General features: G+C 41.7%; 1 protein-coding gene across 1 annotated transcript in view; it reads right to left on the bottom strand.

Annotated features, from left to right (window-relative positions):
• The window catches only part of LOC148900312 (otogelin-like), a 57,520-nt gene that overhangs the window by 38,380 nt on the left and 6,122 nt on the right, over positions 1–13,018 (bottom strand). Inside the window, 19 exon segments of the mRNA XM_088991949.1 lie at positions 861–1,026; positions 1,264–1,307; positions 1,945–2,019; positions 3,703–3,868; positions 4,795–5,007; positions 5,267–5,391; positions 7,119–7,296; positions 7,443–7,575; positions 7,897–8,042; positions 8,654–8,700; positions 8,866–8,974; positions 9,062–9,187; positions 9,421–9,530; positions 9,787–9,893; positions 10,147–10,277; positions 10,838–11,046; positions 11,787–11,908; positions 12,353–12,510; positions 12,666–12,764. Coding sequence (XP_088848075.1) covers positions 861–1,026; positions 1,264–1,307; positions 1,945–2,019; positions 3,703–3,868; positions 4,795–5,007; positions 5,267–5,391; positions 7,119–7,296; positions 7,443–7,575; positions 7,897–8,042; positions 8,654–8,700; positions 8,866–8,974; positions 9,062–9,187; positions 9,421–9,530; positions 9,787–9,893; positions 10,147–10,277; positions 10,838–11,046; positions 11,787–11,908; positions 12,353–12,510; positions 12,666–12,764 — 2,464 coding nt within the window.

Here is a 13,018-nt window from a genome sequence, read left to right as displayed (position 1 = left end):
AGTCTGCCAGTCAACCCTGTAATCTGTGCAAAGGGTTCATTAACTTGGCTAAATTTCTTTAATCCCGCCAGTGTGCAATGTTATCATGATCTGGTCTCACAGAGCAAAACTACTTAACCCTCTTTTTGGGCATGTAGCCAGTCTGGATTAGAGAGATTTAATAACCGTGCTCACGAGGAGGTCCTCGTTGGAATACTGTGATGACGTTAGGTTCAAAGCGTCTGTGTAAACTCTCAGTTGTACAGGAGTGGTCCATCGATGAAAAGGTTTCTTCAGCCGTCATCTGTACTTCTTTGAAGGTGTTGGACGTTTCGCTTCTTATCCAAGAAACTTCGTCAGCAAACTACAGTCTTACTTTGTCAGCAAACTAAAGTCTTACTGGTTCACTCAACCCGAAAGTAACTCAAATAGATAGAAAACTAGCTAGCTAGCTAATATATAGCCAATAGCTAGATAGCTAGCCAGCCAACTAGAAAGATATACAGCTAGCCAGCTACATAGCTCGCTAGCCAGCTAGATAGATGTATAGCTAATAGATAGATAGCCAACAACAAGATGACGATGATGATGATGGGAACTGTTGAGTGTTTGTATGTTCTCTGCAGGCCTGTGTGAGATTTCTTCGGGTATGCCGGTTTCCTCTTACATTCCAAAAAATGCTGACTGAACACTCAAAAATATCCCTAGGTGTGAGTGTGAGAGCCAATAGATGTTCATTGCTGTGTTCCCTGCGATTGGCTGGTAACCAGTTCAGGGTGTCCCGCCTACAGCTGAGAAAGGCTCCAGCATCCCCTGCGACTCTTGTGAGGATAAGTGGAACTAGAACGGAAAATGGTTGGATCGATGGATCTCCAACTCACCCAGAAGGACAGGTACATCCACTGACACATGGCTCGTGTGCTGAGCAGGTCAAATTGAGTAGGTAAGATTCACATGTGCGCTCACAGGCTACAATTCTTCCTGGAAGGAGGCCATTCTCTCCATCAGAGCAGTTGTGGTAAAACTGACTTACAGGGCATAAGCTGTCTGCAAGAATAGAATAAATCACACACCTTGCAAACCAATCATTCCGTAACACATTCCACGGCCCCAAAAACGTTAATTGGACTCTGCAGCTATGAGATGAATCAGAGCTAATTAAAGAATTAAAAGGAATTACAAAATTTTAAGTATAAACCCTTTTATTGAGGTAAAGACGAAGCCTCATTAGTTTTATTGTATTAATGATTTTGACAAGTCAGTTTGTTTTCAATTTAAACTTACCGCCATCTGTTGTTTGTGCCACAAATTTACCATCCAGACACAACCTAGAAAGACAACGGATGGAAAAGCTAAGACAATAATGACCTCACGTGAGAAAATAAATACAAATTTAGCTCAACCATTTTTTTTTCTCCTCCTTCCACATTCCAATGTGGGGCTCATGAGTCAATATGTGTTTTGACCCACCCAACACTCGAATGGGACTTTGATGAAGAAAGGCCTTCTAAGTACAGTCTGTCTTGATTAGGACTGACATGACATGTAGTTTCAGTGAAACACTTTGTCAGGTTCAGTGTCTGTGACTTGAAAACTGATGCGCTGTGATGACGCTACCTCCATTCAGTATGTGTTCCTCCTTTGGTGATTGTAATTACATTATAAAATACTTTGCAAGACTGTGTGTGTGTGTGTGTGTGTGTGTGTGTGTGTGTGTGTGTGTGTGTGTGTGTGTGTGTGTGTGTGTGTGTGTGTGTGTGTGTGTGTGTGTGTGTGTGTGTGTGTGTGTGTGTGTGTGTGTGCGCGTGTGTGTGTGTGTGTGTGTGTGTGTGTGTGTGTGTGTGTGTGTGTGTGTGTGTGTGTGTGTGTGTGTGTGTGTGTGTGTGTGTGTGTGTGTGTTGCTGCTTTGTAGTATCCAGTTCCATTTAAAACATGGAGAAGCAGAGATGCAGAGGAGGATCTTACTGAACACCTGCAGATGTCATAATCACGTCTCCTGGTTCATATTCAGCACCGAGGAAAGTGCAGGGACACTCATTCCTGCAATATCACCAGAAAATCAGTTCATTAATGCAAATGTGAGTTGAACAATTAGCAAGATACCTCCAAAGTACAATAGAATAAATCTTGCCAAATCTCTCACAAGAATGATTTACTCGCAAATGGCAGAGCAACAGTGTCACCAGCCTTCTGAATAAGGTTATTGATCTGATTGATGTCGCATTCACTGACTCCACTTGCCCAACAAAGTGCAATTCTTTATTTCATCTTGGAAAGTGGTCATGATCTAGAGTCAAAATCTCATAACTAAAATTAACTCAAAATGAAAGCCAGACACATACATGACAGTGCATCTCTCACATAATTAATATCTATTGAATTCTGCATGTAACGTGCCTGTGGGTAGAGCATCTTCCTGTCAGGGTGAGTGTTGTACTGCAGCCTCTCCCATTAGCCCAAAAGCTGCCTCGTTGCTCTCCTTGGTCCGTACCTCCCTTATCAACCCCAATCCATGCTCCATTTCCACCAACGGCCTCTCCACCCTGGGGTCAGTACGTTCCCGTAGCTTGGGGGGGCTTTGGGTAAGGCTGCACCTGGCTTGAGGGGTGGCCTCTGAGATGATCAGGAGGGGGTGACCTGGTTTTGCAGGGACACCCACCATCTACCTCATTGGGTGGTCAGTCTCTCAAGTCACTGTCCTTTTGATCCACGTTACGAACGTAGTGGATACACATAATAGTGGGGTCACAACAGATACCACTGAAGGCGGCTGCATGATCTTAGCCAAATACTTCATGATCCACTATGAGGCATCCGCTTGCAGAGTTGTAAGGCCAAGAATTGGTGCCGCGAACCTATACGGTAATTGCTTATAAATCTGAGGACTTCTGGGGAGGCCGGGGATACATTTAATACAAATTAAGTGCTGGTTTATATTTTCGCCTGTCTTTGTTTTGGCATGCTTCTAGAATTTAATCATCACCTTTCTTTGATAAGTTTTAGACTCAAAGCAAAATAAAAATGTCAATTTTCTCTTTGGTTTGTTTATTAGGTTCGAGGGGTGTTGGAATAGATCACCATGCTAACGCATAAACTAAACTTGTCTGCTACAAGACAAACATACATGTTGTTCAACTTTGTCTCGAATACATGATGCTTACCAGCCATACAGTAGATAAACATGCAGACACAAAGTAGAAATATATTCAAGTTAGTCCATCTCAATGGATTTTTGGTTTTATAAAATGTTTACCATGACATGTGTACAAAATAGTCTGAGATCAAAGTGAATCTGTTCTATGGTAAATGGCAAGTCTTTGTGACATATGGTCCACACATTGGCCTCTGTCTTACAAGTTCTCTCTCCCTGGTTATCAGATATCTGTGTTGTCTGGAGCCTAAGTGGGACTGAAAAGGGGGTTTCACGGTCACTTCCTTGAAGTAACTCTATCACAGAGTAAGTAATGCTGCATTGGGATGTAAAATCGTGGGACAGTTACGAGCAAGTAGGCTGTATTGTTGCAAAGCAGCCTGAAAGGGAGCGCCCGATCACTGAACTCTCAAAAAGTCCCGTTTCAGTCAAGCTCAACTGTTTGATATGGCACTGTAAACAATGTAACAACGTCCATCTAGCCAAAGACCTCATATCCCAGGTGGATGAGGGTGATCAATATGACACTTTTCCTGCTATTATTGCACAACCCGCCCTTCAGCCTGCCTGACCTGTGCACACAGGCGTGTGTTCGCTGGTCGAAAAATAATCCCAGTGGGCAGACGCAGCCTTCTTCGCACTCGCCGCCACATTGCTGCGAAGATGAGAGGGCGGAGCAGCGGCGTTGGCACGATGACACACACATACCATACTGCATGTTGGTGGGGCAGGTGACCGCTGCAGGAGTGAGGTAAACAACATCAGCACCAAATTTGAATTAGAGAGTTTCACATTTGCAGATTATTCAGCAATGTACCAGTGGTGGACTGTCAAGGCCTGCAAAGCCTTCTCGGCTGGCCTAAAAATATCTGAATCACAGACTGATGTTAATTCTATTTTGTCCATGAATTCTTATTATAGTTTGCGAATTATGATTGTCTTGTCACTTGCCAAAACTGCTCTTTTCACGAGCCGCTAGTGACAAGAGCACACTGGCCAGAGCTAGCACACTGCATCGGTAGCGAGCTGCATAAGCAAATATATAGCTGTGTTGATTTAATAGCCGTTTTGGTGGAGAACAAAATGGATTTGGTTCCAGATTTACTGTTCAAGCCATTTTCAAGACGGACTTTTCAAGAAAAGTTGGACATCATTAAGAAAGGTTGGCCTTGCAAAAATAGCAAATAATATTTCAATTTTATGAGGTTATTATTGATTCTTTGCCATACTTTGCCAATCATCTCTGCGGTGTGAAAGAGCGATTTTTTTACCCCATATCATGATTCCACATGTTAAGGGTAAAAACTGGAACAGTTTGATGACGGTATTTTTTTCTTCACAAGTTATTTCCTGGCTTACTGTTCCCTATACTACAGTACAGGACATGTAGTAAATAACACCACACTTTTTAACAGTGGCAGCTGTGGATAGTTTCAGATGTAGCACTACTGAAGGCCTAGGAGTGACATGCACGGCCTGGCATAGCAATGTACTAGTGGGTGATAGTCATGAAAGTTTGGAAAAAAATATATATAACACAGTGCCTGTAAATAGGATGTTGTTAGTAAACTGCACAACACTGCCTTTGCAAGATAAAATACAAATGTGTCCAAATCTTGCAAATTTCCCCATTGTGGGATGAATAAAGGTTTTCTGATTCTTACCACAATCAAGGATACGTGATCGGAAATCAATGAAGACTGAAAATCTGCGGCAGTGGCGAGCATAGTGAGCCAAAGCAGAGCAAAGGCAAGATGTTCCGCATTTGCAGGTATCTGAGCGGCACTGTTGGTGAAATGGCACTGGACTGAGGTACTCATGGCAGGGAGAGAAAAGATCCTGGTTCAGAACATCGCACATCTCGGACGCGTAGGCCACTGAACAAAAACAACAAAAAAAAAGGGGTGTAATGTGAGTTCAACAGCCCATACCATCTGACAGCATAGGGTAACCTCACTATACAGTGCATACGCCGAGTATTTAGACGTACTGTGAAGAAACAATTTTAACATACATTTAAAATGAATGAATGAAATGAATTATTTCTCTGAATGATTTAAATCAATGGGATGAATTTAAACACATTGAGAGACACAGGTCACATAAAGACAATACAGAATAAAAGAAACGACTAACCTGCTTGTTGGTGTGCGTCGCAAGGGTCAAGCTGAGGAGGGATCAAGCTGAGTGTACAAGCTGACGAGACCTTCCAAGCATTTCCAAACAGTAAAGGAGTACTTTCTATCATTCCAGAAGGAGACCTAAAGGAGAACAACATTACATGACTGTCAAAGTCAAAGTCAGCTTTATTGTCACATATGCTAATATGCATGACATACAGCACAGATGAAATTACTGTCCTCTCAAACCTAGCATGCAAGGCACTTATAACGCAAGGCACTACTGCCAGTAGTGGATGACGATAAGTCATCGCAATGATCATCATTTATTCCAAGAAAATGTTATTTTCCTCAGAATTACATCAGAATGCCTTCCAATTAAAAAATAAATAAATATGAGTGCTGCCAGCTGTCAGCACTGGAGAGTTGAAGCTCATTGACGGAACCATGAATGCTGACATATATTGTGATATTGCAAGCAGAGCATGAAACCCTAACTTCACATACATACGTACGTACGCACGCGCGCACACACACACGCACACACACACACACACACACACACACACACACACACACACACACACACACACACACACACACACACACACACATACATACATACATACATACATACATACATACATACATACATACATACATACATACATACATACATACATACATCGCTTACAGACCATGACCTCACATACATTGCATACATTATATATGTACATTACTGATAGACACTGTCATAGCTCAATGACAATTACATACATACATAAATTACATACGTACATGCATGCATGCATACGCACACATGCACACGCGCACACACACACACATGCACACGCGCACACACACACACGCACACACATACATACATATATACTGTACATACATAAAAACACATCTCCATCCCTCCATCCATTTTCTGACTCGCTTTATCCTCACAAGGAGCCTAATCTAGCAGTTGGCGGGGGACATTGTCCCTTGGTTTGAGTATGAGCATGAATGGTTTTCGCCTATGTGTGTCCTGCGATTGGCCGTCAACCAATTCAGGGTGTCCCCCGCCGACTACTGCAAGACAGCTGGGATAGGTTCCTGCATCCACTGCGAGCCTTATGAGTTTAAAACAGTCCGAAAAATGAATGAATGAATAAACGAATGGATGGCTGAATGAATGAATGAATTAATTAATTAACAAATGAATGAATGAATGAATGAATGAATGAATGAATGAATGAATGAATGAATGAATGAATGAATGAATTGCAGTTTTGCCAATAATGTGCTGTGCTTATCAGCATTACCATTCCTCACTTTTGCTTAAATACAAGGGCAAAATTCCACCACATAAACATCAGAGGGAAGACACAATGTGTGCTCACTTTGAGAAAGTGAGTAAAATCCACTTTCTTTCTTGCAATACTGTATGTATCCCCCTCTGGTCCTAGACTCGGACATATATCCTTTTACAGCTGTTGAACAACACGCGCCCTTTACGACTACCCATTACGACACGGAACAGTGGACCTCTCACAGTAAATTCCTTGTTGAGAAGCAGTGTCCTGTTGGGCACTCGTGTGAGCCAAGCAGTGTGCATTACAGAAAGTGTGAGAAAGAAGTTCACGCAAAATTCCTCATCGTGACAGAAACTGGAAGCTATCTGCACTGGACGAAAGCAATTGCCCTCTATGTGTTTCACATACCGGCCAAAACACAATCCTAACCATGTGACCGCAAAATCACGACGTTGCTTGATAGAGAGATTACTGTGTGGAAAAAAGGTAAAAGTTTCTTGCTTTGTGCATATCACTGTTTCTGTCTTTTTCTTATATTTGTGAGTTAGAAAGGCGCACACTTACAAGAAGTCATCTTGAATATTGCCGTTGAAGGTTCCACACAGTCCCACTGTGTCCTCCTTCCATTGCACGCCGGCCTGCAGGTAGAGACGAAATTCCTTCCAGCAGTACTGCAGACGGAGGCCAAACATCGTCTTCACTTGGAGGAACATAGATGACAGCTCCTGAATATGGAAGTTGTCTGCAAGGCATCAAGGGAGACTATATTCATAGAGTACAAATCAGCTATATTTACATGCCTTTCTTTTGTGAAACCAGGTAAACAAGAACTTGATTGGTACTTAAACTTGAAGTCACAATGCTGGAGGGCAATAAATGACAGGTTACCGTCAGAGTAGGGCAGGGAGATGCGGTAATGTCCAGCAATGAAGACGTCACCATTGTGGCTCATTGTAATCTCCATTTTTGGATCCTCATCAATAACCAAATTGACAGATTGGATGCAAGACCCGTCTAGATTCTGCAATCAAAAGGATGCATACACTTTCAGAGTGGTGTGGGGGCATCAGGCTGAATTTCTGTACACATCTCATAATGTTGAAAGTCTTGGCTTTAAAACAATATCAGGTGTAAAACAAATTTCCACATATGAGGAAGAATAATATTTGCAATAACATCAAAATATCTGGTTAAAACTGCAATTGATGAAGTCACTGTGTTAAATGAAAATCCGCAATAGCAAGACAATGAATCCATCATAACCGAGCCGCAAAGTAGCGATAGAACGCTGTTTTCCATGTATTGTAAAAGCAATCTGACATGAAACATCCAGTTGACTCACAGCTCCACAAGGGGCATTCTGGATGGTGACTGTGAACTTTCCCGAGTTGCGACTCTTGGCAAGGACATACTGACATGTTGCTGGAAAGGTGTAGAAACGCCCATCAAATGACTGGAAATAGATATCGCCAGTAACGGAGCATTCGCCTGTTGAGCAAGGGGAAGAATTTCTAAATTAGTCTGCTAGCTGAATTTTCCATTTTTTGTATGTGCACATTTTATCCCTGCACCTTGCTTCATGCTTGTTTCTAATTGAGTAAGGAAGAGAAAAAAACTTGTGATAATGGAAGCTATGTTGGTCAGATCCTATTTTTATTGGCAGTAATGCTAAAATAGAGCAAGACATTGGAACAAATAAAGCTGTGCCCCAAATACTGATGTACAAGACTTTAAGCAAATACAGAACATCATAGATTTCCATGCATTTTGTTTCACTTTACCAGCAGAACATAGATGTAACTTCACACCCAGCTCTCCCCACATGTATTTTTACAGCCACCACCATTTAAGTCACCCAAAAGAAGAGTTAAATTCACTGTCAATAAATCAATTGTCTGATCCGCTTCATCTTCATGAGGTTTATGGCGGTGCTGGAGCATGTCCAGACCAATTGTGGGGCACACATAGACGAACAACCATTCACACTCACAATCACACCAAGGGAGTGTCCCATTATGCAAGAGAAAACCCCACAGATGCAGAAAACTCAACACTGGAAGGACTGTAATTGCAGTCATTACAATAGAGCAGAGACTAACCTGGGCAGTTATATTCGGTGCAGTTCCACAATCCAGCTACACATGTGCTGACACACAAAGTAAATACATTGATCATCTTATTATGCAGGCAACAGTGACAGATATTTAATTAAAAAACAATGGGCTCTACATTGACCTGTCAGTGATTCATTTAACGCACACAGGCTGATCGTATAGAAATCATAAAAGTGTCTTACATAAATGTGTCTTACCAGTTTCTACATTCCTCTTGTACGATTTGTCCAGATGAGTAGAACACACCATGATACTCACAGGGACAGTCAGAAGGCATCACACAACTGCCATCTTCAAATATCAAACCTGAGCACAAATCAATCTACTATTAGTTTCACTTCTTCAACAGCAAAAAGATGGCATCATGGAGATGAAAATTGATAATTAAATCACCATTGGGACAATAGCATCCATCAAGGCAGGCCAGCTTGCTATCGATGCATGTTCTCTCTTGTTTGCAGGTCGATGGGCAACAGCTGATACATTCAAGGTACTGCAGACCTTCAGGACACTCCTTTGCTAGTTGTAATTTACCCAAAAAGAAAGGAGACAGAAAATGGTCAAAAATAAATCAAAGAGCGTGTATGTACAAATCTGATTACAATTGGACTCAGAATTTCCTCGTGGTTAGGGTCTTGAGCATGTGATGGAAACTTATTCAAATGTCGCCAATCAAGAAATAGCACATTTTGGGGCATGCTAGCAGCATATGTTGGAATAATGCAAAAGTCACAGAAACTTTGGAAACATACCACACCGAGGAATATGGTCCCTCCAACTGATTAGTGGATGATCAGCATGGGCACAGGCTCGGGCGTATTCCGTCAACACTTGACATACCGCATCGTCAGTTGGACCAGACCTTTAAATAAGGGCACACAACCTTGTCAACTTTTAATGGGTTTGTATTGTCGCTTTAGTCACACATCAACATTTACACAGTTATTAGTAAGTGAATGTACACTATTGATAGAGATGCACATGATTTATGTTAACTGTGAGAGAATCATTTTGATAACTCCTGAGTTGCACAATATTCCACACAAAGTCTCAGAGAGGGAATTTTTCCACACTTGAAAATGACAAGTGCAACTGCATGCAGTTTATTTTTTTCTTACAAGCAGATGTCATTGAAGCAGCTAGCCATGTAGGACAAGGGGCTGACAAAGTCATGGCAGCTTTGGAATGGTGGATCCAGCAGCATTAAACATATTTCCTCCACCTTCTGGTGGAAAGAGCAGGAAAATAATTACATTCATACCAACAATTTTCAAAACTATAAATGAATGGATGTGTTGACACAATGTACGTACGTACATACGGCTCGACCGACCGACCGACCGACCGACCGACAGATTCAAAAACTGGTGAGTGGGAGTGAGTCTAAGTTTTCAGGTGTGTATATTTAATAATGTCAGCAGGAAAATAATACATATATTTATTTTAGTCACGAATGAGTCTATGTCAGTCACTCTTACCAGCAAGACATGCACATCGACTTCTGTACAAGGTGAGGGGAAACCAAAAGGCACAGTGGGGCATGTAGCCTGGAGAGGTGTTGTCTCTGCCCAGCTGTTTCCAAACATTTCAATTTCATGAGTAAGAACACCTGCAAAGGTTGCACAAATTTGCCTGTCAAAATATTTCAAGCAATGACATACAGTAAAGTCTCGTTATATCGATATTCAAGGGAGGCCGAAAAAATATCGATATAACCGGGACTATCGATATATCCGACCCTGTTTGCATGTAATTCTCTCCGTGTGTGCATAGAAATAGTATCGATATAACCGGGACTATCGATATATCCGATAACGATATAACGAGACTTTACTGTATTTAATTTTGGTTCTAATCTAAAACAGCCAACTGTGAGCTGTCAACCAAAATCATTTATTTCAACATGGTAAACTGATTTTATTGTTGACCTAATTCTGTATTTTACCGAATGCAGATTACTGCAGCTAATCTTTAGAATGTCAACAGCTGTTGAAGTATGCTTTATAAATGCTCATGTATTTATGATGTCATGTGTCATGTATGTGTTTTTAATATCACAACCACACCAAAAATAGCCTACATATCAACTGTAAAAAAATGAATTGACTCATGACTCATGCTAACAAGGCTTACCATAGGATAAGATAAGATCTATCCATAAGATCTTACCATAGCTGGCCATGAGGTCATCCTGTACATCTGCATTGAAGTTCCCACACAGGCCACAGGCTCTGCCCACAAATTCCGGGCTGAGTTTAATGTAGACTGAGCCACTGCGTCCCTCCCAGGCCAGCGTGAAGCCTCGCGTCTGAGACACCAACACGTACTGGGAGATCTGCTCTAGATGCAGGTCATGGATGTGATGTGGAAGCTGCAAACTGGATTATTTTTTTTATCATAAAATAGAATAAATAATTTTAAAAGTATTATGCAATACATTATCTTTCGTACACGGTCTTTGAAAAACAGGAGGCCCTAATTCTGACACTATGGAAAATAAGTTGTTAAATGTTAACACTATTAAACACGGGAATGCAGCAATTGAATAACTGCTGCGGTAAACAATCAATCAAAGATTTATTCATTCTCCGAGCCGCTCTATCCCCACAAGAGTCGAAAGGAGTGCTGCAGCCAATCAGCCATCTTCAGGCAGGGGCGGGGGACACCGCGAACCGGTTGCCAGCCAATCACAGGGCGCATAGAAAAGAAACAACCATCTGTACTCGCACTTACACCTAGGGTCAATTTGGAGTATTCAATCAACCTGCAATGCATATTTTTTGAATGGACGGAAACCGGAGAAACCCGGAAAACCCACGCAGGCCTGGGGAGGACATGCAAACTCCACATGCAAACTCCACATAGACTCCTGGAGCGTAGATTGAGCCGACAAACTCTGCACTGTGAGTTTTATTCCAGACCCTGGGAATCAATAAAAGGCCAGTGCCAGAGGACTTCAGGTTTCGCAAGGTCAGCTCAATAAAAGGTCAAGTCAACTCAATCAGTGTCCAAAGACATTGAATAATTTAAATACAAAACATATTTTACATCTTTTTTTCATGAAAGAAGCCCCCAAAATAAATTATATAACTTTTTCCATCTTGTTTCAACTCCTAACCTTTGCCCTTTGAATGTCACGTAAGAGGCGTGCAACCGGATCTCACCCTCCCAAGGAAGGAAAAGGCTGACCGAGCGCTGGCAGCTGTAAGACTCTGAGCCACAGTCTGCATCATTGTGCACCTGCAAACAGAAGGATGCTTTGCGACATTGTCCTTTTTGAAACGCATACACTATGGTACAAGGACAACATTCTCTTTAATTTGGGATTGTTTATACTTGTGTGTCATCAGCTCCAGATTTATGATGGTGAGATGACTTTACATATTGGGCTTGTTTTCGTTGTAAAAAGAACACCATACAACGAAAAATCTATCCAAATTTTAATAAAACACATACCTAAAAAGTTACACACGAAGTTCAAAAGATGCAAATGAAGAACTAACATTTGTCTGTTGGCTAGGATGTCAAACCAATTGGAACAACTACATTCAGTGTAACCGTGAAGTGTTGTTTTTTTTCTTCTTTGTCAACATATGATTGGATGTGAAAATACTCCATATTTGCAAAAACTAATTTTGCAGACCGCTGCTCACAAGGCTTACAGTCCTCACGTTCAGAACTCACCTGGACAAGGATGCTGGCCTGAGTGGTTTCCTCACAGTCTTTCAGTAGCGTATATGTGCATCGGCCAGGGAAGTAGTAGTAGAGGCCATCAAATGTCTCAAAGTTATATTGACCCCAGGCTCTGCATGTCATTTCCCTCTCAGCGCCAGGATTTGGAACTGAGGACATGATTGAATTTAGCACGTTTAGGCTCAAGAAGAGGAAGAGTGATCAAATAATGTGTTCATGCCCAAAGAATCAAGCCTATCCTGAGAGGGGGCATCAGTCACAGTTTGAGTGGGTATTTTTAATTATTATTACTTTTTAAATGTACCTGTCTGACACCGATGGCCAGTTGCCTGAAATAGGCTGCAGTCACATGACTTGGATTTGGTGCACCAACCACCGTTTAGGCATCGAAAAGAACATGACTCTACAAAAGAATTTAAAAAGTAGTTACAGTACAAGGTTGCTCAGGAATGTGTTTTTTATACAAAAACTACCGCTACCCATCCATTATCTTAGTGTGTATGAGATAAACCCTGGAGTGGCTGACAAGCAATCGCAGCCAAAATGCACACTAAAGACAACCATCGACGCTCATACCTACGGACAATTTAGTCTTTGACTATAGATGATTTCAGAATCTGGCAGGAAGCTGTCATCACCAGTATAGAGTGAACAGGG

This window comes from Hippocampus bargibanti, linkage group LG03, assembly GCF_051943395.1.
Source record: "Hippocampus bargibanti isolate YZ-2025 linkage group LG03, ASM5194339v1, whole genome shotgun sequence".
Lineage (NCBI taxonomy): Eukaryota > Metazoa > Chordata > Actinopteri > Syngnathiformes > Syngnathidae > Hippocampus > Hippocampus bargibanti.
The sequence above is the reverse complement of the archived record's forward strand: the minus strand, read 5'-3'. Positions and strand labels throughout refer to the sequence as shown.